Source organism: Hemitrygon akajei, chromosome 7 (genome assembly GCF_048418815.1).
Source record: "Hemitrygon akajei chromosome 7, sHemAka1.3, whole genome shotgun sequence".
In the NCBI taxonomy this organism is placed as follows: Eukaryota; Metazoa; Chordata; class Chondrichthyes; order Myliobatiformes; family Dasyatidae; genus Hemitrygon; species Hemitrygon akajei.
Window position 1 is genome coordinate 124,616,836 of NC_133130.1, and position 24,437 is coordinate 124,641,272.

Genomic DNA, 24,437 nt, shown 5'->3' on the forward strand with positions numbered 1-24,437 from the left:
TAATTGGAAAGCAAAACAATAATGATCTAAAATTCATTTGGGTGTCTGTAGTGTGGGTGTGAAGAAGGATGTGTGAAAGTTATATTTAATTCAAAGGAAGCATTGTAGATACATTGTAACTATAGAATTGTCCTTTGATCTTTAGCATTTAAATGTCATGTAGTGTTGAATCGAGCAAGCCTCTTTCTCCAAAAGGGTTTCGATTTGATGCCTGCTGTGTCTCATTTTGTCAAATAAAAGACTACTTTGTATCCACTAGCTGTGTCTCTCCAGTAACTTCGTTCACCTGACAACAATTATGTATTGCTACTACATTGTACTGCCGCCGCAAAGACAACAAATTTCACAACATATGCCCGTGATGTTACATTTGATTCTGAGTTTGTCACACAATTCTCCTTCTTAATGGCGTCCTGGAAGAGAAATAATCAACTATAACCTTATTGAATGGCAAAGCAAGTTGATGGGCCCACAGCCTATTCCTACACCTATTCCATATGTTCTTACGTTTAACAAAACTTGTATTTTTACTCTATCTATTCTTGCAGGATATCCCGAAGTATATTTTTAAGTAAATATGGGGAACCAGACTACACAGAGCAAAACATGACCCTGAGTAAGATAAGATAAATGATCATTTTTCAGCAACATGGTAGCACAAGGTTAGTGTAACGCTGTTACAGCGTCAGAGATTCACATTCAATTCCACCACTGTCTGTAAAGATTTTATATGTTATCCCTGTGATCATTTGGATGTCCTCCTACATTCGAAAGACGTACATGTTACTAGGTTAATTGGTCATATGGGTGTAATTGGATGGCTCAGGCTTGTTGGGCCAGAAATGCTTGCTACCATGCTGTATCAATAAATAAAATGTTTAAGGTCTTTTGTAGAGTCAACCGAGATAAGACTGAGACGGGGGGATTCCTTATCCTACTCCACATCATCATCATCATTGTGTGCTGTGTGGTATGACATAGACAATCATGGTCTTTCCATAACCATGATTGTTCTTGATAAATTTTCTACAGAAGTAGTTTGCCATTGCTGCCTTCTGGGAAGTTTCTTTACAAGACTGTCAACAGTTGTGGGCCCCATATCTCAGAAAGGATGTGTTGTTGTTGGAGAGAGTCCGGAGGAGGTTCACGAGGATGGTTCTGGGAATGAAGGAATTAAGATATGAGGAGCATTTGGCAGCTTTGAGCCTGTAATCACTGGAAATTAGAAGAATGCAGGGGGATCTCATTGAAACCGACCGAATGTTGAAAGGACTAAAGAAGGTGATTGTGGAGCAGACGTTTCCTATGGTGGGGGTATCCAGACCTCGAGGACATAGCCTCAAAACTGAGGGGTGAACTTTTAGAACAGAGGTAAGGAGTAGTTTTTTTTAAGCTAGAGAGCAGTGAATCTATGGAATGCTGTGCCATAGACTGCGGTGGAGGCCAAGTCTGTGTGTACATTTAAGGCAGAAGTTGATCGTTTCCTGATCAGTCAGGACATCAAAGGATATGGTGAGAAGGCAGGTGTGTGGGGTCAAGCGGGATCTGGGATCAGCCATGATGGAATGGCGGAGCAGACTCGATGGAGGGAATGGCCTAATTCTGTCTTATGGTCTTAATAGTCTAAACGGGTGACCCCAGGCATCATCACTATTCTTCAGAGATTGTCTGCCTGGCACCAGTGGTTGCATAACCAGGACTTGTGATAGGCACCAACTGCTCAACAGCACCTTCCACCACCTGACACACTGCGCAAGGGTCACCTGCAGGCTAGCAGAGGGAAGGAGTGCCTTACACTTCCTTTAATAGGTGTATCTTCACCCTGCCACCTGCTTTCTACCCTACATGGTGCTCATTATTCCTTAAGTCATCTACTTGACCAAATTAGGCTCAGCTTTACAACTCATCCAAAGGAGCAAAAGTCTCACAGGCACTCACTATTAAAATATCTTTTCAGATTATGTAGTTGAATCACTAATGTGAATGGAGCTTGTGGATTTGATGCATTGTTTCTGTGTTTGTATTACACTGTAATGTACCGCAAAACAACAAATTTCACAATGTGCAAAGGTCTTGGGCACGTATATATATATATATATAGCGCTAGGGTGCATAAAACTTTTGCACAGCATTGTATTTGTCTATGTGGAGCAGAGAGTGAGTCTGTAAATCTGGTGACAGCAAAGGATGTTGGGAATGGTGAGGGTGGAGTACCATGGGAGGGGTGTGGGACAAGTGACAGAGAAGGAATGCCCAGGTTTGGGTGGGGGAGGTGGCACATGTGAAGACGCAAACAGCCCTGAGTCACCAGGCAAGGTCATTTGATTACAAACTGGTTTATTAATCATTACAGAATGCCTCTCTGGTGCTTCCCACTCCCTCCCCTCTCCCTTCCCCTTTTCCCAACCATGATTCCCCTCTCCCCGACCCTTTCCACAAGTCCACAATAAAGACCCAAATCAGAAGCAGTTTTATCATCATTCACCTATGTCATGAAATTTGTTTTTTGTTCTCTAGCAGCAGTACAGTGTAATACATAAAATTACTACAGTACTGTAGTAATTAAGTGTAAACCATTCTATTTGCTTCGGGAGTTCTCGTCCGTGATCCTGACCCAGTTTATATACCATCAGCAGTCTATTATAAACCAGCACTCACGAAACCGATGCATTTCAAATCACAGTTGGTGACTTTAACTGGGCCTGTTTGAAGAAAACCCTGCCCAATTATCACCAGCACATAAACTGTTGCACCAGAGGCCCCAACACACCAGCCCACTGCTACACTACGATAAGGGGTGCCTATCATTTGGTAGTACTCCTACTTTCTGCATAAAGAGCCTAAAGAGCAAGACTGCAGAGATCAAGACAACTAAGTGGAGGTTACAGGTGGCTGAGGAACAGTTAAAGGATTGTCTTGAGTCAATAGACTGGGACATATACAAGAACTCATCTCAGGACCTGAATGACAACATCAGGGTCATTACAGACTTTACTAAAACAGATGTGGATGAGTATGTCCCCACAAAATCATTCAGATTGGGGTAAACCCTGAATCCAGAACCTGCTGAGAGCCAGATCAGAGGCATTCAAGTCTAGAGAACAAGAATGTTACAGAGGTGCAGGCATGATCTCCGGAAAGCCATCTCTAGGTCGAAGTGGGTATTCTGGACTGGACTGGAATCAATGAGGGATGCTTCTACACAGCTAAATCTTGTGACATAGGGGACAGCAGAGCTTCGCTTCCAAATGAGCTCTATGCCTTCTATGCTCACTTTGACCTCCAGAACAGGGAGGAACCATCACACACCCCCACGTCTCCCGTTGATCCTCTGGTCTCAGTATTTGAAGATAACATACAGGCTGCCTTCAAAAAAGTGAATCCAAGGAAAGCATCTGGTCCGGACAGAGCATCTGGCCAAATACTGAAGACCTGGCCAACCAACTGGCTGGTTATTCACAGATATCTTTAACCTCTCGCTCTGGCAGTGTGTGCTTCAATCAGGCTTCAATCGTACTGGTGTTCAAGAAGAGTGAGGTATCCTGTCTAAATGACTATTGCACAGTGGCACTTGCATCCAGAGTAATAAAGTGTTTTGAGAAGATGATGTTGAAGAATATCAGTTCCTGTATGAATGGTGGCTTGGATCTACTCCAACACACCTACTGAAGTAACAGGTCTACAGCAGAAGCTACTTCTTTGGCTATTCACAGAACCTGGAACATCTGGACAGCAAAGAAGCATACATCAGGATGCTCTTTATCAATTACAGCTCGACATTTAACACCATCATCCCCTCAAAACTAATCAGTAATCTAATCAGTCCTGCCAAAGGATTTCAGTCCAAAACATTGACTATACTCTTTTCCATAGATGCTGCCTGGCCTGCTGAGTTCCTCCAGTGTTTTGTGTGTGTTGTTCAATAAACTCCAAGACCTGGGCCTCAACACCTTCTTGTGCAACTGAATCCTGGATTTCCTCACTTGTAGACCCCAGTCAGTTTGGATCGGCAAAAACATTTCTCCCACAATTTCCATTAGCACAGGAACACTGCAGGGATATGTGCTTAGCCCCTTGCTCTACTTGCTTTACATCTATGACCATGGGGCTAAATACAGCTCCAATACCATATACAAGTTTGCTGACAGCACCACTGTTGTGGGTTGTATCAAAAGGCTGATGAATCAGTATACAGGAGGGAGACTGAATACTTGGCTGAGTAGTGTCATAGCAACAACCTCTCACTCAATGTCAACAAGACCAAGTAACTGATGTTAAACTTCAGGAGTGGAAACCAAAGGTTCATGAGCCAGTAATCATTGGAAGATCAGAGTTGGAGAGGGTCAGTAACTTTAAATTCCTGCATGTCACTATCTCAAGAGAACCAGTCCTGGACCCATCATATAAATATTATTGTACAGAAAGTACAACAGTGCCTCTACTTCCTCCACTCGCCTCTACTCAGGATTCTGCAGAGGTTCAGCATGTCATCAAAAACTTTGGCAAATTTCTACAGATGTGAGGTGGAAAGTGTGCTGACTGGCTGCATTATGGCCTAGTATGGGAACACCAATGCCTTTCAGCAGAAAATCTTACAGAGGGTAGTGGATTCGGCCCAGTACATCATGGGTAAAACCCTCCCAACCATTGAGCACATCTACATAAACGTTGCCATAGAAAAGCAGCATTCATCATCAGAGATACAACCACCCAGGCCATGTTCTCTTCTCTCTGCGGCCATTAGGTCAAAGGTACAGGAGCTTCAGGCTTGCACCACCAGGTTCAAGAACAGTTACTACCTCAACCATCAGGCTCTTGAACAAAAGGGGATAGCTATGCTCATATAAGGACTCTGTTATATTGCTTCTTTGATTTGTTTAATATCAGAGAATGTATACAGTATACAACCTGAAATTTGTACTTTGCCTGATAGTGATTGCCATGAATTTTTAATACTGCTTATTGAAGTGTGTTTTTATTTTTATTTAGAGATACAGCACTTCCCAGCTCCTTTGAGTGCTGAACAGGCCCCCCCCCCCCCCCGGCACCTTTGAGGGTGGAACAGGCCGTCCCAGCTCCTTAATGTGTGGAACAGGCCCTTCTGGCCACATTCAGCCACATCACCCAGCAAACCACTGATTTAGCCCAAGCTGTTGTCATTCCACACCATGAGCCTCTGGAAGATTCTCTGTATTTTCTGGCCAAAAAAGGTTTCCAAACATGCCCTACTCCTTCAATGTCACCAAGAGGACATGGCCACAATCATCACGGGGAAACGTAGGAGATGGATTGGGCACATGATGAGAAGAGAGGCCAACTCCATCATCAAGACAGCACTACATTGAATCCCTGAAGGGTGGAGGAAACAAAAGAGACCAAAGATAACTTGGTGCCATACCAGTGGCAGAAATGAGGATGCTGAACCCCAGCTGGGGTACAATAAAGAAGATGGCCAAGGACTGACAGAGATGGAGGACTTCATTATGGACACTGTTATCTTGCTATTTCATGCTTGTTATTTATATCAGCATTTGCATGGTTTGTTTACAGTTTACAGTTACACTAGAACACTACAGCACAGTACAGGCCCTTCAGCCCTCCATGTTGTGCCGACCCATATATTCCTTAAAAAAAGTACTAAACCCACACTACCCCATAACCCTCTATTTTCCTTTCATCCATATGCCTGTACAAGAGGCTCTTAAATACCCCTAATGTTTTAGCCTCCACCACCATCCCTGCCAAGTCATTCCAGGCACCCACAACTCTGTGTAAAAAACTTATCCCTAATGTCTCCCCTAAACTTCCCTCCCTTAACTACACTTACAATTCTATAGATTTGCTAAATATGCTCATAGAAAAAGAATCTCAGGGTTGTACATGGTGACATGTACATACTCTGATTAATAAATATTACTTTGAACTTTGTAGTGTCCAGAAGTCTTAAGCAGCCCGGCTGTACTTATGTGCCTATGACTTTTTCACAGGACTGTGTGTCAGTGATAACAAACCTGGTTCTAACTCTACCAGCCTCTTACAGAAGTGAACGAGTTAAATTTAAATTATTTATTTATGTTATTTAGAGACACAGGGCAAATGAGGCCCTTCCAGCCCTTCAAGCTGCACCACTCAGCAAACCCCCAATTTAATCCTAGCCTAATCACAGTACAATTTACAATGATCAACTAACCTACTAACCGGTACGCCTTTGGACCGTGGGAGGAAGCCAGAGAAAACCCGCGCATTCCATGGGGAGGATGTACAAACTCCTTACAGATGATGCTGAGATTGAACTCCGAATTCCAACATCCACAGCTGTAATAGCACTATCTGCTATGCTACCATGGCACACCAAGTGATGTGAAACTCATTGACAGAGAGAGAGATTAGACTGAAGTGAGCTGGACTAAATATGCCTGGACTTATAGATAACTTTGTGGTTTGGTTTTTTATATTCTGTGTTCTTTGTTTTTTTTTTAGCTGTTTGCACGATTTGGGTTTTTTTTTGCACATTGGGGGTTTGATGTTTCCCCTTGAACTGGTTTCACAGTTTTCATTGTTTCATGGTTGACTGTGGGGAATACGAATCTCAAGGCTATATACTGTTTACATACTTTGATAATAAATGTACTTTGAATCTTTGAGTTGCTAAGTGAAGCTCATTTATTTTCACTCGTCAGTTGCAATTATTAGATCAGTCTTTTCAAAGGAATAGAATCGTTGTAATATGCACAAGTGCTGGAGCATCTCAGCCTGTTAGGCAGCATCTACGGAGAGGAATAAACAGTCAACATTTCATGCCGATGCGTGATCTTTGCAATTTTCTTGTCTGTTTATTTTTAAGGCCTTTTCTTGGCCTCTGTCCCCATCCTTGTAACTATTATAATATTATATTCATGCTATTAGGTTGGAGGCTATGCAGATGGAATATAAGGTGATGGTCCTCCACCTTGAGCATGGCCTTATCTTGGCACAACATGAGTCCCAACATAGCAACACAGCTATAAAGAAGACAAGACAGCAGCTATACTTCATTAGGAGTTTGAGAAGATCTGGTATGTCACCTAAAACACTCACGAATTTCCATAGATGTACAGTCAGCCCTCCTTATCCGCGAGGGATTGGTTCCGGGAACCCCGCGGATACCAAAATTCGCGGATGCTCAAGTCCCTTATTCAACCTGTATCAATGTGCTGGACCTTAGGACCCAGCGGAACCCCAGACCTTATTTAACCTGTCTCCGTGCGGTGGACATTAGGACCCAGTGGCAGAGATCTGAATCCGCAGTGTTTCTGTTCACGAAAATAATCATGATCACGATTGAAAATAAAGTGGAAATAATAAAGCAATCGGAAAGAGGTGAAATGCCATCGATCATTGGAAAAGCATTAGGCTACGTCAGTCAACAATCGGAACAATTTTAAAGGATAAAGTGAGAAAGGCTCTGCCCCGATGAAAGCTACAATTATTACTAAGCAACGCAGTGGTTTAATTACTGGGTTTTGAGGTTTTGGGTGTTTGATCCTCACATCAACCCGGCACGGTGGAGAGCACACTCGGGAGCAATCTGTCCCGAGTCCCAAGAACTTCCATTCCCGAGCCCAGCGCTGAAACATACGTTCTTAAGTGTTTTATATGCATAGAAAGGTAAAATATATACTATATACTAGTGTTACGTTCCCCAGTAACCGGGTAGTTTTCCAGCAAAGATAGATGGATCCACCGAAGCCTGATGCTACTATTTTCAAACGTTTTTATTTATAAAGGGGCACAAACGTATGGTTAATACAAAACATTCAGATCATATACGTCGTCACAACTCAATCTAAAGCACAGGTATAGTAATAATCAATCAGACATAAGCTCTACAGTTGTCTAGGGGTAATGTAGATATATATTGTTTACTGGATATTTAAAAGTCTTTTTGCGGTCACTGCAGTTCCACCAGCCGCCGTCGGTTGTGGTGTCGCGTTGGTGCACTTTTGTTAGAAAGAGAGAGAGAATGAAACATTTACCCGACAGGTTTTCCAACCTGTAGGAGGTAGTCGGAAGTCTCGTTGGGGAATGGACTCTCATCTGTGGCTTCCCCTGTAGCTAGGCCGTTCTTCCGTGGTGAGGTCGCCAATCCCAGGCAAGGGAAGGACGCACACGAACCCCACCACCGGCTGTCGCTCTCTAAACGCGGTCACAGGAATTCTCGCGTATCTTTTGGTGCGTCTGGCGCCCCGCCTCGGCAGCCCACCTTTTATCTGGACTGGCAGGGTTGTAGATGTCCATCAGGGTGGGGGGGCGAGGCAATCCTTCCCCCATCACCCATCTCACATTGCCCTGAGATTTTGCACGTAGGCCAATTCCTTATCCCACAAAGGTGTCTCCTAAGACAATGGCTATGTCCGAGGCTTTTGTCTTGTTGAGCGACCAGCCCACTTTGCCCGAGGGCTTTACACGTGGTTTTCATGAGACAATAGTCAAAGAGTCGCTTTATTCTGCTTCCCTGGGGAACATGGTCTTCAGCACGTCTCCCTCTCTCTCTTGGGTCATTTGACCCCCCCTTGACTAGGGCTCTTGCGAATCTCACAAAGGAGGGGGCTGGGGTCATAACACTAGACAAACGTTTGACTAACTGATGCTAAGTAATACCGGGTGTACCTGTTCCGACTTACTTAGTAAGAGAACTTCCGATTTTCTTTCATCCCGATCTACGATAACCCACGCACATCCTCCTGTATACTTTAAATCATCTCTAGATTACTTATAATACCTAATACAACATAAATGCTATGTAAAATAGTTGTTATACTGCATTGTTTAGGGAATAATGACAAGAAAAAAAGTCTGTACATGCTCGAACAACAAGTACTGGAAGAGCACTTCTGGGTTTTTGCAATTCGCAGTTGGTTGAATTTGCGCATGCGGAATTCGCGGATAAGGAGGACCGACTGTACCATGGAGAGCTTTCTGACTGGCTGTATGGTGGGGTGGGGGGCTACTGCACAGGCTCAACATAAGCTGCAGAGAGTGAAGTAAGTCAGCTCCAGCATTAGCACTAGCCTCTGTATTATCCAGACATCTTCAAGGAGCGGTGCCTCAAAATGGTAGTGTCCATCAGTAAAGACCCCCACCACCCAGGACCTGTCCTCTTCACATTGTTACCATCAGGAAGAAGGTACAGAAGCCTGAAGGCACACACTCAGTGATTCAGGAACAGCTTCTTCTCCTCTGCCATTCGATTCTGTATGGACATTGAACCCATGAGCATTACCTCACCACTTTTCTTTGTTTCTGTTTTTAATTTAACAATTCACTATTAAGTACTGGATTGTACTTGTACCACAAAGTCAACCAATTTCACAACATATGCATGGGATATTAAACCTGATTCTGATTCTGAATGCACTTTAACCACGTTTATATTTGTAACTACAAATGATTTTTTAAAACATACACCAAGAAAATTAAACAGAGGAATGAAAACTGTGGGAAAGCCTCAGCAAGCAGGTTTCATTCTCTACAACCATTGGGACAGCAGAACAGAGCAAAAGAATAGAACTGGATTCACTCGGGGATGTGAGACAGTATGAATGACTATGTGTTAGAAAAGGCTGCAAATTGCAAAGACAATTTACGTCATCGACTATTGCTCAGCAGTCAATACCATCATTCCTACAATCCTGATTGAGAAGTGGTAGAACCTGGGCCTCTGTACCTCCCTCTGTAATTGGATCCTCGACTTCCTAACCGGAAGACCACAATCTGTGCAGATTGGTGATAACGTATCCTCCTTGCTGACAATCAACACTGGAGCATCTCAGGGGTGTGTGCTTAGCCCACTGCTCTACTCTCTATTTACTCATGACTGTGTGGCTAGGCATAGATCAAATACCATCTAAAAATTTGCTGATGATACAGCCATTGTTGGTAGAATCTCAGGTGATGACGAGAGGGCGTACAGGAGTGAGATATGCCAACTAGTGGAATGGTGCCACAGCAACAACCTAGCACTCAATGTCAATAAGGCGAAAGAGCTGAATGTGGACTTCAGGAAGGGTAAGATTAAGGAACACATACCAATCCTCATAAACAGATCAGAAGTGGAGAGAGTGAGCAGTTTCAAGTTCCTGGATGTCAAGATCTGAGGATCTAACCTGGTCCCAACATATCGATGTAGTTATAAAGAAGGCAAGACAGCAGCTATACTTTATTAGGAGTTTGAAGAGATTTAGCATTCAACAAATACATTCAAAAAAGTCTATCGTTGTACAGTGGAGAGCATTCTGACAGGCTGCATCACTGTCTGGTATGGAGGGGCTACTGCACAGGACCGAGAAGGTTGTAAATCTAGTCAGCTCCATCTTGGGCACTAGCCTACAAAGTACCCAGGACATCTTTAGGGAGTGGTGTCTCAGAAAGGCAGCGTCCATTATTAAGGACCTCCAGCACCCAGGGCATGCCCTTTTCTCACTGTTACCATCAGTCAGGAGGTACAGAAGCCTGAAGGCACACAGTCAGCGATTCCGGAACAGCTTCTTCCCCTCTGCTATTCGATTCCTAAATGGACATTGAAGCTTTGGACACTACCTCACTTTTTTAAAAAAATATACAGTATTTCTGTTTTTGCATGTTTTTTTAATCTATTCAATAGACGTAATTGGTTTACTTGTTAATTTATTATTGCTTTATTTTATTATTAATTTTTTTGTCTCTGCTAGATTATCTATTGCATTGAACTGCTGCTGCTAAGTTAACAAATCTCACATCACATGCCGCTGATAATAAACCTGATTCTGATAAGACTGCAGGACAAAAGAGGTGAACCCGCAAGGTACAACATAAACGCAAGAGATTCTGCAGATGCTGGAAATCCAAAGCAACACACAAAATACCAGAGAATCTCAGCAGGTCAGGCAACATCTATGGAAAGGAATAAACCCTTCTTCAGGACTGGAAAAGGGGAAGATGACAGAATAAAAAGATGGAGGGGAAGATGACAGAATAAAAAGATGGAGGGGGAGGGGAAGGAGGATAGCTGAAGAAATTCTAGTCACTCCATTAGCAAGGTCTTTCAGTTCTTAAAAGGTAGGAATTGTGTAGTAAGTTCTAACTTTTGTTGGACAAATGGAAGGAAGCAACTGGAATTCCATTTCTTGCGAATGGAAGGTCACCAGACAGGGTAGGATGACTTAGGTCAGGTCAGGAACTGAAACTTCAGCCATAGAGAGAAAGTTTGCCTGTTGTCATAGAATGCAAACCTTCAGCAAAATCCATATAAAAGTTAAATGTTAAAGGGGCCAGCAGCTTTACAGTCTTACAAATAGAGATGCCAGAATTTGCAATGGGAAGGAAGTAAGGAATTTGCAGCAAAGTTGTATTAGATATTGGTGAAACCAAATTTGGAGTCTTGTTTGCAGTTCTGGTCACTTCCCTACAGGATCATCATTATGTGCCATGTCGTATGACGTGGGCGATCATAGCCTTTCCATTACCATGACTGTTCTTAGCAAATTTTTCCACAGAAGTGGCTAGCCATTCCTTCTTCTGGCAGCGACTATACAAGATGGGTGACCCATCTTCAGAGACTGTCTGCCTGGTGTCAGTGGTCACATAACCAGGACTTGTGATGTGCACCAGCTGCTCATACGACCATCACCCATCTGCTCCCGTGGCTTCACGTGACCCTGATCTGGGAGGTGGGGCTAAGCAGGTGCTATCCCTTGTCCATAGGTGACCAGCAGGCTGGCGGAAGAATAGAGTGCCTTGCACCTCCTTTGGTGGAGGCGTATCTCCACCCTGCCACGCCTGCCTACAGGAAAGGTATCAACACGCTTGAAAGAGTGCAAAAAAAATTTACAATATTGTTGCCATGACTTGAGGACCTGGGTTATAGGAATAGGTTTGGATTTTATTACCTGGAGTGCAGGAGAATTACGGAAGACCTTACAGAGGTATAGGAAATTATGAGGGGTATAAATAAGGTGAATGCTTGCAGGCTTTTTCTCCTAGAATGAGAGGTCATCAGTTTAGGTTGAAAGGCAAAATATTTCAGGGAGATCTGAGGGAGAACCTCTTCACTCAGAGGGTTTGCAAGTTTAAAACGAGCTGCCAATGGAAGTGGTAGATGTGAGATCAATTTAAGAGAAATTTGGATGGGTAGGTGGATGCAAGGGGTATGAGGGGCTATGGTCTGGGTGCGGATTGACAGGACTAGGCCCAAGGATTCCCAACCTTTTTTATGCCATGGACCAAAACCATTAAGCAAGGGATTGAGAACCCCTGGTACAAGCAGATGATCAGGCTGGCACGGGCTGAAGATGATCAGATGATGGGCTGAAGGGCCTGATATTGTGCTGTAGTACTCCATGACTATTAAAAGACTGTTTTGTGCCTGTCTTCATTTAAAAAAAAGGCTGGCAAAAAAATGAAGAAATGAAGGAAATAAGTATCAGTCATCAAATAGTACCCACTCCTGACAGTTCGGTAGTTTAGTCGATGGCACTGCGCCAGAGGTAAGAGCTGCTGCCTCACTGAACCAGCACCTCGGGTTTAATCCTGACCTGCAGTATTGTCTACGTGGAGCTTCTATGTTTTCCTGTGACCACAACTGCTCTGGTTACCTCCAACAACCTACGATGTCCAGTTTGGTAGGTTAATTGGCTGCTGTAAATAGTCCCTCGTCTATAGATAGAGGGTGATGAGAGTGTGGAATGAGCTGCCAGAGAAAGTGGTAGACGCAGTTTCAACTTTTAAGATGGGTTTCCAACTTACTTTATGCCACGGACCCCTACTGCTCAAACAGAGATGCCTCAAAAAGGCAGCATCCATCATTAAGGACCCCCATCACCCAGGACATGCCTTGTTCTCATTGCTACGATCAGGGAAGAGGTACAAAAGCCTGAAGGCACACACTCAACAATTCAGGAACAGCTTCTTCCCTTGTACCATCCGATTTCTGAATGGACAATGAATCCAAAAAGTTCAAAGTAAAATTTATTATCAGAGTAAATACATGTTACCACATACACCCTGAGATTCTTTATCCTGCAGACATACAGTACATAGCAAATCTATAGAATAGTAACTGTAAACTAGGTCAATGAACAACAATCTGTGCAAATGCAAATATTAGCAAATAGCATTAAATAACGAGCATGAAATAACAAGATAAAGAGTCCTTAAAGTGAGACCATCAGTTGTGGGAACACTAGAAACAGAATGAGTGTAGTTTTATCCCCTTTTGTTCAAGAGCCTGATGACTAAGGGGTAGTAACTGTTCTTGAACCTGATGGTGTGAGTCCTGAGGATCTTGTACCTTCTACCTGATGGCAGCAGCAGGGAAAGAGCATGGTCTGGGTAGTGAGGATCTTTTATGATGGATGCTGCTTTTCTACAGCAATGTTTCATGTTGATGTGCTCAGTGATTGGGAGGGTTTTACCCATGATGTACTGGGCTGAATCCATTAAGTTTTATAAACTTTTTCACTAAAAGGCACTGGTGTTCCCCTACCAGGCCATAATGCAGCCAGTCAGCACACTTTCCACCATACACCTATACACATTTGCCAAGGCTTTTGATGACATGCCAAATCTCTGCAGATTCCTGAGGAAGTAGAGGCACATTCATACTTACTATAATTCACATTTTTCTACCATTATGTATTGCATTTTTCTGCTACCATACAGACAATAAATTGCACGACATATGCTGGTGCTATTAAATCTGATTCTGACTCGTTAATCAAGGGGCCCGTGGGCCCCAAGTTGGCAATCCCTACGTTACAGGAAGTTTGGATAAATACATGGAGGGGCTACGGTCCAGGTTAGGGTCGATGGGATTTGGCAGAGTAACAGTTTGGCAGCAACTAGATGGGCCAAAGGGCTTGTTTCTGTGCTGTAGTGCTCTATGACTCTATAATTTGGGAATTAACATGGGATAGTGTAAAGTTGATAGCGTGGACTCAATGGGCCAAAGGGTCTTATTCTATGTTCTAGCTCTCTATGATAGTACCAAAGAAGCAGGAAATCTTGTGACAGCTAGTACAAAGAACACAGTGATTTGCATCCTACATGTTTGAAAAAGGTGTCTAGAAAATTAATGGATATTCCAATTGATATCTCACTAAATTTTATAAATTTTGGAACTGTTTCTGAGGATTGATTGCAAAGCAACAACTGTAACCCCACTATTCATGAAAGGAGGAAGAACGAACATGGTAATAGTGTAGAAAATGCAGGAACTTATAATGAATTATGTAATAATTCTACATTAATGAGCTTCCTGTAGAAGTAGTAGAGGCCAGTTCAGTTGTGTCATTTAAGGTAAAATTGGATAGGTATATGGACAGGAAAGGAGTGGAGGGTTATGGGCTGAGTGCGGATAGGTGGGACTAGGTGAGATTAAGAGTTCGGCACGGACTAGGAGGGCCGGAATGGCCTGTTTCCATGCTGTGATTGTTATATGGTTATATGGTTATTTGTTATGTGCTGTGTCGTATTGACTTGGCTGATTTCCATGACCATGATTGTTCTTGGCACATTTTTCTACAGAAGTGGTTTGCCATTGCTGCCTTCTGGGCAGTGTCTTTACAACACAGGTGACCCCAGCCATTATCAATACTCTTCAGAGATCGTCTGCCTGGCGTCAATGGTCACATAAACAGGATTTGCACCAACTGCTCATATACCCCTTGACCAGGGCTGTTGCATCAATGATCAACATAGTCCAAGGATTGTGCTGGGGACAGCCCGCAAGTGTTGCCAAGTTTCTGGCACCATCATAGAATAGAGTAGAATCAGCGTAGATTTATGAAAGAAAAAAAACATTGGATTAATCTTGTGCAGTTCTCTGACCAGTAGGTAAGGGAACCAAAGGATGTGGTTTATATAGATTCTTGAAAGGCCTTTCAAGACAAGAGGTTGGCTAACAATGTTACAGCACATGGAATGGGAATGATAGACTGACGTGGACTAAGAAACAAGGAGAGGGAATAAATAGATCCTCTCAGGTTGTGACTAAAGAGGTGCTCCAGGAAATGGTTTTCAGGCCCCAAATCTTTGCCATCTTTATTAAGGAAAACCAATGGCATATTTCCACATTTACTGCTATTTATTGGGATTACAAGTATAGAGAAGGCTGCAAAGAAACTTCAAAGAAATACAGACATGGTGAGTAACTGGGCAATAATACGGCAGATGGATTATTAAAATATGCACTAATAATGCAGGGTGAAGATACATCTCTACCAAAGATGGTGTAAGACGCTCCTTCCCTCTGCTAGCCTGCAGGTCATCCTTGGGCAAGGCGTAGCACCTGCTTAGCCCCCGATCAGAAATAAGGCAAACCACATCTGTAGGAAAATATCTGCCAGGAATAATCAGAAGACCATGATCCCCCTCACTACACGACATGGCACATAAAGATGATGATGAATGCACTCAAGTTATTCCATGGCACCTTATCATGGAATGAAACATGGGGGAAAAAGTAAGATCATCTACTTTGATCCAAGATTGTTTAATGTCACACAAGTGTAAAGGACAACATGGTAGTATAGTTGGTTAGTACAGCTCTTGACAGTACAGTTCACCCAGGTTCAATTCCCGCTGCTGTCTGTAAGGGGTTTCCTTTCACAGTCCAAAGACGTACAGTTAGCAGGTTAATTGGTAAATTACCCCATGGTTAACCTAGGGTTAAGTAGGTGGGTTGCTGGGCAGCCCGTCTCTAAGGGCCAGAAATGCCTATTCCGTGCTGTATCCTAATAAATAAAAAAAATAAACAAACAAAAAAAATTACTGCTACTCTTACTCTGATGCACCACACAAAATAAGATAAAGAACACAATAATAAAAAACACAATTAATATAAATACATAAGATAGGTTATATACATAGACAGATTGTATATCCATAGAGTGATACTAGATCCAGGAGTGTCTGTATATAAGGTGACTCTGACAGGAAATGATAAAGTAGTGGTGGTTGGAGGTGTGAAGGGGTGGAGTTAGTGGGTGGAGGTGTTCAGCCTTACTGTTTGGGGAAAGTAGTCTGATGGTCCTGGCATGGATGCTACGTAGCCTCCTCCCTAATGGGAGTGGGACAAGCAGTCCATGAGCACGGTAGGTGGAATCCTTCATGATGTTATTGGCCCTGTTCGGACACCTTTCTGTATATATGTCCTTGCTATTTGCTTACTTTTATTGTTTGCACGATTTTTTTCTCTCTGCACTTTGGGTGTTAGACAGTCTTCTTTTTTATGGGTTCCTTGGGGTTTGTTTTGTGGCTACCTGTAAGGAAACAAATCTCAAGGTTGTATAACGCATTTGGATTTTGATAATAAATGTACTTTGAACTTCGATGCCGGGTAAGCTGATACTGGTGATGCACTGGGCTATTTTGGCTACCCGTTGTAAATCCTTCCTGTCCGCCACAGTGCAGTTTCCACGCACAAAACAGAACAGCAGAATATTTTATACATGGCCAGATACTGAGTAGTGAAATTATTCAGAGGTACCTGTGAACCAACTTGAAGTCACATGGGGACTGAACTATTGCCAGCTGTACAAGTGTCAGATGGGGTAGAGGGGGGGGATCAAAGGTTGTGGTTGGTGTAATCTCTCAACTCAAGTAAAGGAACTCAAAATTTATTAAATCCCCAAGTCTAATATTGTATATCCTACATAAGTTTGAAGTCCATCCTCTACAAGCTCAGCACCAGGCAGGAAATGCAAACCTCCAGGAGCGGCCTGCAATATGTGTGCCTTGAACTGCAGCCCTGAACACTACCCAATTTCTCGCCATTGCACCGACTGAAGCGTCACAGGAGATTGGAACATCAAGACAGCAGGTGCAGCTGTCAGAGGCCTCTGCACTACGTGAGTGATCATGCTCTCTCTCTCTCTCTCGATGGTGAGAGAGAGTCTGCTGTTTCTCCAGTCGGGGAACAAAATAAAAGCTGCAGACTGCAACATCGAAACAGCAAGCTGCTGGTCTCCCTCTTGTCCTCGTAAGTGAGAGAGAAATCCTGTGGGATGTTGAACAGTTGAGATGAACGGCCTTATGGACTCCAGTTCATGATCTCTTTGAGGGCTTGCAATGCGGGTGGTGGGGGGGATGGGGTTCGTATATTTTTCTGTCATTCATCCTTTGGGGTTTTTCTTCTGTTTCATGGATGTCTGCGAAGAGTAGGAATTTCAGGTTGCACACTGTACACATTCTCTGATATTAAACTGAAAGATTGAACCATTGAACCAAAAGGGAGTTGGAGTGTACATCAAGAACAAAGCTGAGGCCTGTTGCAAGGTCTAAGACACAGCCTCCTTTGATTCAATATAGTTCATCCAAGAGCAATATTAGAACATAGAACAGTACAGTCCACGACACTGTGCCGACCTTTCCCTCCCATATAACCTTCCATTTTCCTTTCATCCATGTGCCCAAAGTTCCGTCTCCTCCACCACCACCCCTGGCAATGGGTTCCATGCTGCTACCACTCTATGTAAAAGAAAACACTGACTTCCCACTAGATTTTCCTCCAATCACCTTAAAATGATGCCCTCTCATTTCAGCCATTACTGCCCTGGGAAAAATGCTGTCCACTCTATGCCTCATATACCTCTCATCCTCTTTTACTCACTCAACCTTTCCTCATCTAATCTGGTAAATCTCTTCTGCACCCTCTCCAAAGCTTCCAGGGGTGACCAGAACCAAACACAATACTCCATGGGAGGTCTAGGCAAAGGATTATAGAGCTGCAACATTACCTTGCAGCTTTTGAACTGAATCCCCCCCCCCCCAATTAATGAAGGCCAACACACCGTACACCTTTTTAACCACCCTGTCAACTCGCACAGCAACTATGAGGGATTTATGGTTTCAGACCTCAAAATCCAGCTGTACCTCCACATTGTTAAGAATCCTGCCATTAACCTTGTACCCTGCCTTCAGGTTTGATCTTCCAAAGTGTATCATATCACGCATGTTTTTTTTCCAGAGAATCAGGAAGGCTTCAGCTTGATACAGAGGTTTGTCTGCAATTCACACAATCTTGTTTTGCATCATTACATCACTGTCTGGTATGGGGAGGCTACTGCACAGGATCGTAAAAAGCTACAGAAAGTTGTAAAATTAGTCATCTCCATCATGGATACTAGCCTTCCTGGTATCCAAGAAATCTTCAAGGAGCGATGCCTCAAAAAGGCGGCATCCATCATAAAAGACCCCCATCACACAGAACATGCCACCTTCTCATTGCTACCATCAAGCGGAGGTACAGGAGCCTGAAGGCACACATTCAACGATTCAGGAAACAGTTTCTTCCCCTCTGTCATCTGTTTTCTGAATAAACATAGAACCCATGATAATACCTCACTTTTTTTTCTGCTTCTGCACTATTTTTAACTATTTAATATACATACTTATTGAAATTGAATTATGTACTCCTCTATGAGGACTGGCGCGTGGCCTCCTGTATATTGGTGAGACCCCACGTAGATTGGGAGACTGCTTTGTCAAGCACTTATGGTCCATCTCCCAGTGACCACCGATTTTAATTTTACTTCCCAATTCCTATTCCAACATATCAGTCCGTGGCCGCCTCTACTGCCGCGATGAGGCCACAATCAGGTTGAAGGAGCAACACCTTATGTTCTGTCTGGGTAGCCTCCAACCTGATGGCATGAACCTCTATTTCTTGAACTTCTGGTAATGCCCCCCTCCCTCCCCACATTCCCCATTCCCATTTCCCTCTCTCACCTTATCAGCCCATCACCTCCCCCTGGTGCTCCTCCCCCTTCCCTCTCTTCCATGGCCTGCTGTCCTCTCCTATCAGATTATCCCCATCTCCAGCCTTTTCTCTCTTTCACCAATCAACTTCCCAGCTCTTTACCTCACCCCTCCCCCTCTCCTGGTTTCACCAATCACCTGCCACCTTGCACTTCTTCCTCTCCTCTCCCACCTTCTTCCTCCGACTTCTTTTCTCCAGTCCTGACAAAACATCAACTGTACACTTTCCCATCGATGCCTGGCCTGCTGGGTGCCTCCGGCATTTTGTGTGTATTGCTTGGATTTCCAGTATCTGCAGATGTTCTCTTTTTACATTCTTATTATTCATTCTTTTCTATAGTATCATGTATTCCATTGTACCGCTGCCACAAATTTAACAAATTTCACAACATATGTCAGTCATATTAAACCTGATACTGACTTTTATTTCAATCTCTCAGCATTAACTGATGTGAATCTACAGAATCTTAACTCATTTTAACCCTTATACAGACAGCTGAGGAATGGTGAAGCGAAAAAGGCCACTAACAACTGTAGACCGGGATTCATGGAGCTGATCCCAGTTATGACCTGTCTCTGGAGGATGACAGAAGAGACAGAAAAAGGGAAGAAAAGGAATGAAAGAAAGAAAAGAGGTGGGCAGGATACAAGTAATACAGCCACCCCAGAGGCAAGTCCTGCCACAATATACAAGGCATATTTCATAATTCAGCTACGAACCATGGTTGACTGAAGTATCATCTGCATTACGTACATGTCGTATGACGAGAGTGATCATCATGGTCTTCCCATGAGCGGGATTGTTCTTGGTACATTTTTCTAAAGAAGTAGTTTGCCATTGCCTTCTTCTGGGCAGTGTCTTTACAAGACGGGTGACCCCAGCCATTATCAATACTCTTCAGAGATTGTCTGTGTGGCGTCAGTGGTCACATAACCAGGACGTGTGATATGCTCCAGCTGCTCACACGATCATCCACCACCTCCACCCACGGCTTCACGTGACCCTGATTGTTGGGGGAGAGGGGAGCTAAACACGTGCTATACCCTGCCCAAGGGTGATTTGCAGGCTAGTGAAGGGAAGGAGCTCCTTACACCTCCTTTGGTAGAGACGAATCTCCACCCCGCCATCCAAAGTGCAAAATAATGGTACAGTACTTCTTCCTGTACCCATTAGGAAACGGGGAAGGCTTTAGAAGGCATTTATTCTTGTGGTACAGTGTATGTACTTGTATTATTCCAATCAAATCTATTTTTTTTAACTTATTTATTGAGATACAGCATGCCATTCCCCCCCCCCCCCCAATTTAATCCTAGCCTAACCACAGGACAATTTACAATGACCAATTATCCTTCCAACCAGTAGGTCATGGACTGTGGGAAGAAACCGGACGGAGCACCCGGAGGAAGCCCACCCAGTCACAGGGAGAACCAACAAGCTCCTTACGGTCAGTGGCGGATTTGAACCCAGTTCACTGGTACTGTGAAGTACTGTGCTAACACTACACTACTGTGCCACCCTGATGTAATTCAAGCATTAAGTTCAGCTGGCTGCAGGAAAAATCTCCTTACCTTTAGGTGAAGGTTCCACGTAATCTAATACTGCAACTTTCTTGCCATACTGGGCTGCTGTGAGGAAAAGATCACAAACAACTGTTAGATTATTGGTTTATTTAAAAACACCAGTACACTCAACCAGCCTCCACACTGACCTCAGAGACCAACAGAGGGAAAGGCATTGTAAAGCTGTTCCCCTTGGCTAGCAACAGAGATCACCTGTTCCACTTTGAGTAACAACTTGGAGAATTTTCAATAAAATTAATTCAGAATCAGGTTCAATATTTAGTTATTTATTAATTTATTGAAAACCAGCGCAAAATAGGTCCTTCTGGCGTTTCAAGCCATATCGCTTAGCAATCCCCCAAATTACAGCGAGCCTAATCACAGGACAATTTAAAAAGCCCAATTAACCTACTGACTGGTACATCTTTACTCTGTGGGAGGAAACCAGAACACACAGAGGAAACCCACACGGTCATGGGGAGAACATACAACTTCTTACAAGCAGTGCCTTACATCGTGAAATTTGTTGTATTGCGGCAGGAGTACACTGGAATACATAATAATAACACATATTTGTTTAAAAATTAAATAAGTAGTGCAAAAAGAGAGGAAAGATACTGAGGTAGTGTACATTCAGAAATCCGACGGCAGGGGAGAAGCTGCTCCTGAATCGCTGAGTGTTCCTTCACTCTGATGGTTGCAATGAAAAGAGGGCATGTTCTGGGTGGTGGGAGTATCAAATGCAAAGAAGTCAAATAAATATTTCTTCCCAGTAGGAAAGGATGCAAGAGATGATTAAAGTATTTATTCAGCCTTACAGCCTCTCATAGCTTGCGACTGACATTCTCCATCTAGTGGCCACATTAAGAATACAGGTTCTTAGTGCTGCTGAGATAACGGACCAAGGACAGGACGTACTGTGATGAAAGGCACCAGATTGTCAGTGATCAGCTTGCAAGAAAAAATAGTATTAAAAAGAAACTGCTTTCCCCATCACCTCCTTTTAATCTAGCACTGTGACTGGTGGTTAGGGAAGCAAATAATTCAGACGCCTGAGACACAAGAGGTTCTGCAGGTGTTGGAAATCAGGAGCAACACACAAACAAAATGCTGGAGGAACTCAGCAGGTCAGGCAGCATCTATGAAAGAGAATAAGGTGATGTTTCAAGCTGAGACCCTTCATCAGGACCTGAGAAAAAGGTCTCGGCTTGAAATATCTATTTTTTCAAAGAACTGATTTGAGGAGATTTTGTATGTCACCGAAAATGCTCGCACAATACTACTGTTGTACCGTGGAGAACATTCTAACTGGCTGCATCACTGTCCGGTATGTTGTGGTGGAAGGGGGTGCTACTGCGCAGCATTGAAGTAAGCTGTAGAGGGTTGTAACATTATATAGCTCCACCAAGTAGTGCAAAAAATAGGAAATAAAAGAATAGTGAGGTAGTATTCATGGGGTCAATGCCCATTCAGAAATCGGATAGCAGAGGGGAAAAAAACTGTTCCTGAATTGTCGAGTGTGTGCTTTCAGGCTTCTGTACCTCCTCCCTGATGGTAACAATAAGAAGAGGGCATGTCCTGGGTGGTGGATATGGAGACTAATACCTACTTAGTTAACTATTTTATATAATATAGATTTACAGTAATTCAGGTTTTCTTTGCTCTCTATTATCGAGAATTGCATTCTACTGTTGCCACAAGTTAACAAACTACACAAGCTATGCCGCTGATATTACTGATTCTAATTCTTTCCATGGATGCCTCCTGACCTGCTGAGTTCTTCCAGCATTTTCAGTCTTCATCATAGAGCACTATGGAAGCAGGCCCTTCAACCCATCTAGTCTGTGGCGACCTATTGTTCTGCCTTGTCAATTTGACCTGCACCTGGTCCTTAGCCCTCCATACCTCTCCCATCCATGTACCTACACAAATTTACCTTAAATGTTGAAATTGAACCCACAACTACCACTTACACTGGCAGCTTGTTCCACACTCTCACCTCCCTCTGAGTGAAGAAATCCCCTCACAGGTTCCCCCTAAATATTTCACCTTTCACCAGGGTGTTATTTTAGACACCAGCTAAGTTTAACATGAAATTTCCTTTGAATGCATCCATACGAATCATGGCTACTGCCTGTGGTATTGAGTTTTCCTTCATAATGATTCTCCAGACAACGTGCATGAGAAAAGAGTTGGTAGCGTGCATGAGAAAAGAGTTGGTAGCAGGCATGAGTGGTTTGCTCTTTCAGTGGTCAGTACAACCACAAAGTCAAATCAGGCCTTCAAGCATCGTCCAACTCGACAAAATGTCTTCAGCTTTATGTGAACATACTGGTCTTTGGAAGACACATTAAGCAGAACACATCTTGAAAGAACAAGCCAGTTACTCCTAGCACTGCTTTTTTACCATATACGCTAATCAAAGAATGTTTAATGCAACTCAATTGAGTTGTAATTAGAACAGATGCAACTTATTTATTAGTTTACTGAGATACAGCACGTAATAGGCCCTTCCAGCCCAACACGCCACACTGCCCAGCAACCCCCTAATTAACACTGACAACCAGTTATACCTACCAACTGGTACATCTTTGGACTGCTGGAGGAAACCCACATATTGTACAGAGAGAATGTACAAACTCCTTACAGTCAGCGGCAGGAATTGAACCCGGGTCACTGGTACTGTAAAGCGTTGTGCTAAACACTACACTACCGTGCGATGGGAATTGAACCCGGGTCACTGATACTGTAAAGCGTTGTGCTAACCACTACACTACCGTGTGATGGGAATTGAACCCGGGTCACTGGTACTGTAAAGTGTTGTGCTAACCACTACACTACCGTGTGATGGGAATTGAACCCGGGTCACTGGTACTGTAAAGTGTTGTGCTAACCACTGCGATGGAATTGAACCCAGGTCACTGGTACTGTAAATCGTTGTGCTAACCACTACACTACCGTGCGATGGGAATTGAACCCGGGTCACTGGTACTGTAAAGCGTTGTGCTAACCACTACACTACCGTGCGATGGGAATTGAACCCGGGTCACTGGTACTGTAAATCGTTGTGCTAACCACTACACTACCGTGCGATGGGAATTGAACCCGGGTCACTGGTACTGTAAAGCGTTGTGCTAACCACTACACTACCGTGCGATGGGAATTGAACCCGGGTCACTGGTACTGTAAAGCGTTGTGCTAACCACTACACTACCGTGTGATGGGAATTGAACCCGGGTCACTGGTACTGTAAAGCGTTGTGCTAACCACTACACTACCGTACGATGGGAATTGAACCCAGGTCACTGGTACTGTAAAGCGTTGTGCTAACCACTACACTACCGTGTGATGGGAATTGAACCCGGGTCACTGGTACTGTAAAGTGTTGTGCTAACCACTACACTACCGTGTGATGGGAATTGAACCCGGGTCACTGGTACTGTAAAGTGTTGTGCTAACCACTACACTACCGTGCCGAGAAACCAAAATCAACACGAGGGAGAGAGAAATTATTTATTTGTTTGTTTGTTTATTTGGTGATGCTGCAAAGAGTAGGCCCCTTTGTCCCTTTGATCCACTCCGCCCCAGCAACACCGCCCCCCCCCCCCAACAAGACAAACCTAACCTAATCACAGGACAATTTTCAATGACCAATTAACCTACTCACTGGCATGTCTTTGGACAGTGGGAGGAAACCCACAGGTTCATTTGGGGGGGGGATGTATATACAGAGGTCAGTGCAATTGAACTCTGAACTCTGACACCCCGTGCTTTAATACCATTGCACTATAACTAACTCAGCACTAGTAACCAACACCTCTATTCCTTTCAGGGAGACGCTGCAAGCTTACTTGTGGAACTACTCCACAGGAAGTAGTCGTTTGTGTCCAGAACAAAGAAGCGGGCAGGAAAAAATTATTGCGGACATGACCCACCCTGAAAACTGCCTTTTCCAAAACATCCCTTCTGGAAAGTGTTATAGAGCTATTAACACAAAAACTTCATGCCATCTTAAAATTTCCTTCCCCCAGTTAATCTGACCAACCATTCTAGTTAGCCCTCCCCTCCCCCTCTATAAATTACCCCTGTCATTGCACTGCATT

At 43.6% G+C, this 24,437-nt stretch overlaps 1 protein-coding gene across 2 annotated transcripts in view; it reads right to left on the minus strand.

The window, feature by feature from the left end:
- txnrd2.2 (thioredoxin reductase 2, tandem duplicate 2) overlaps positions 1-24,437 on the minus strand; it is a 180,647-nt gene that overhangs the window by 148,083 nt on the left and 8,127 nt on the right. For both annotated transcript variants that reach the window (XM_073051874.1, XM_073051876.1), the window contains one exon: positions 20,344-20,400. In XM_073051874.1, the coding sequence (XP_072907975.1) occupies positions 20,344-20,400 (57 nt within the window). Of the gene's footprint in view, positions 1-20,343; positions 20,401-24,437 lie in introns of those variants that run through there.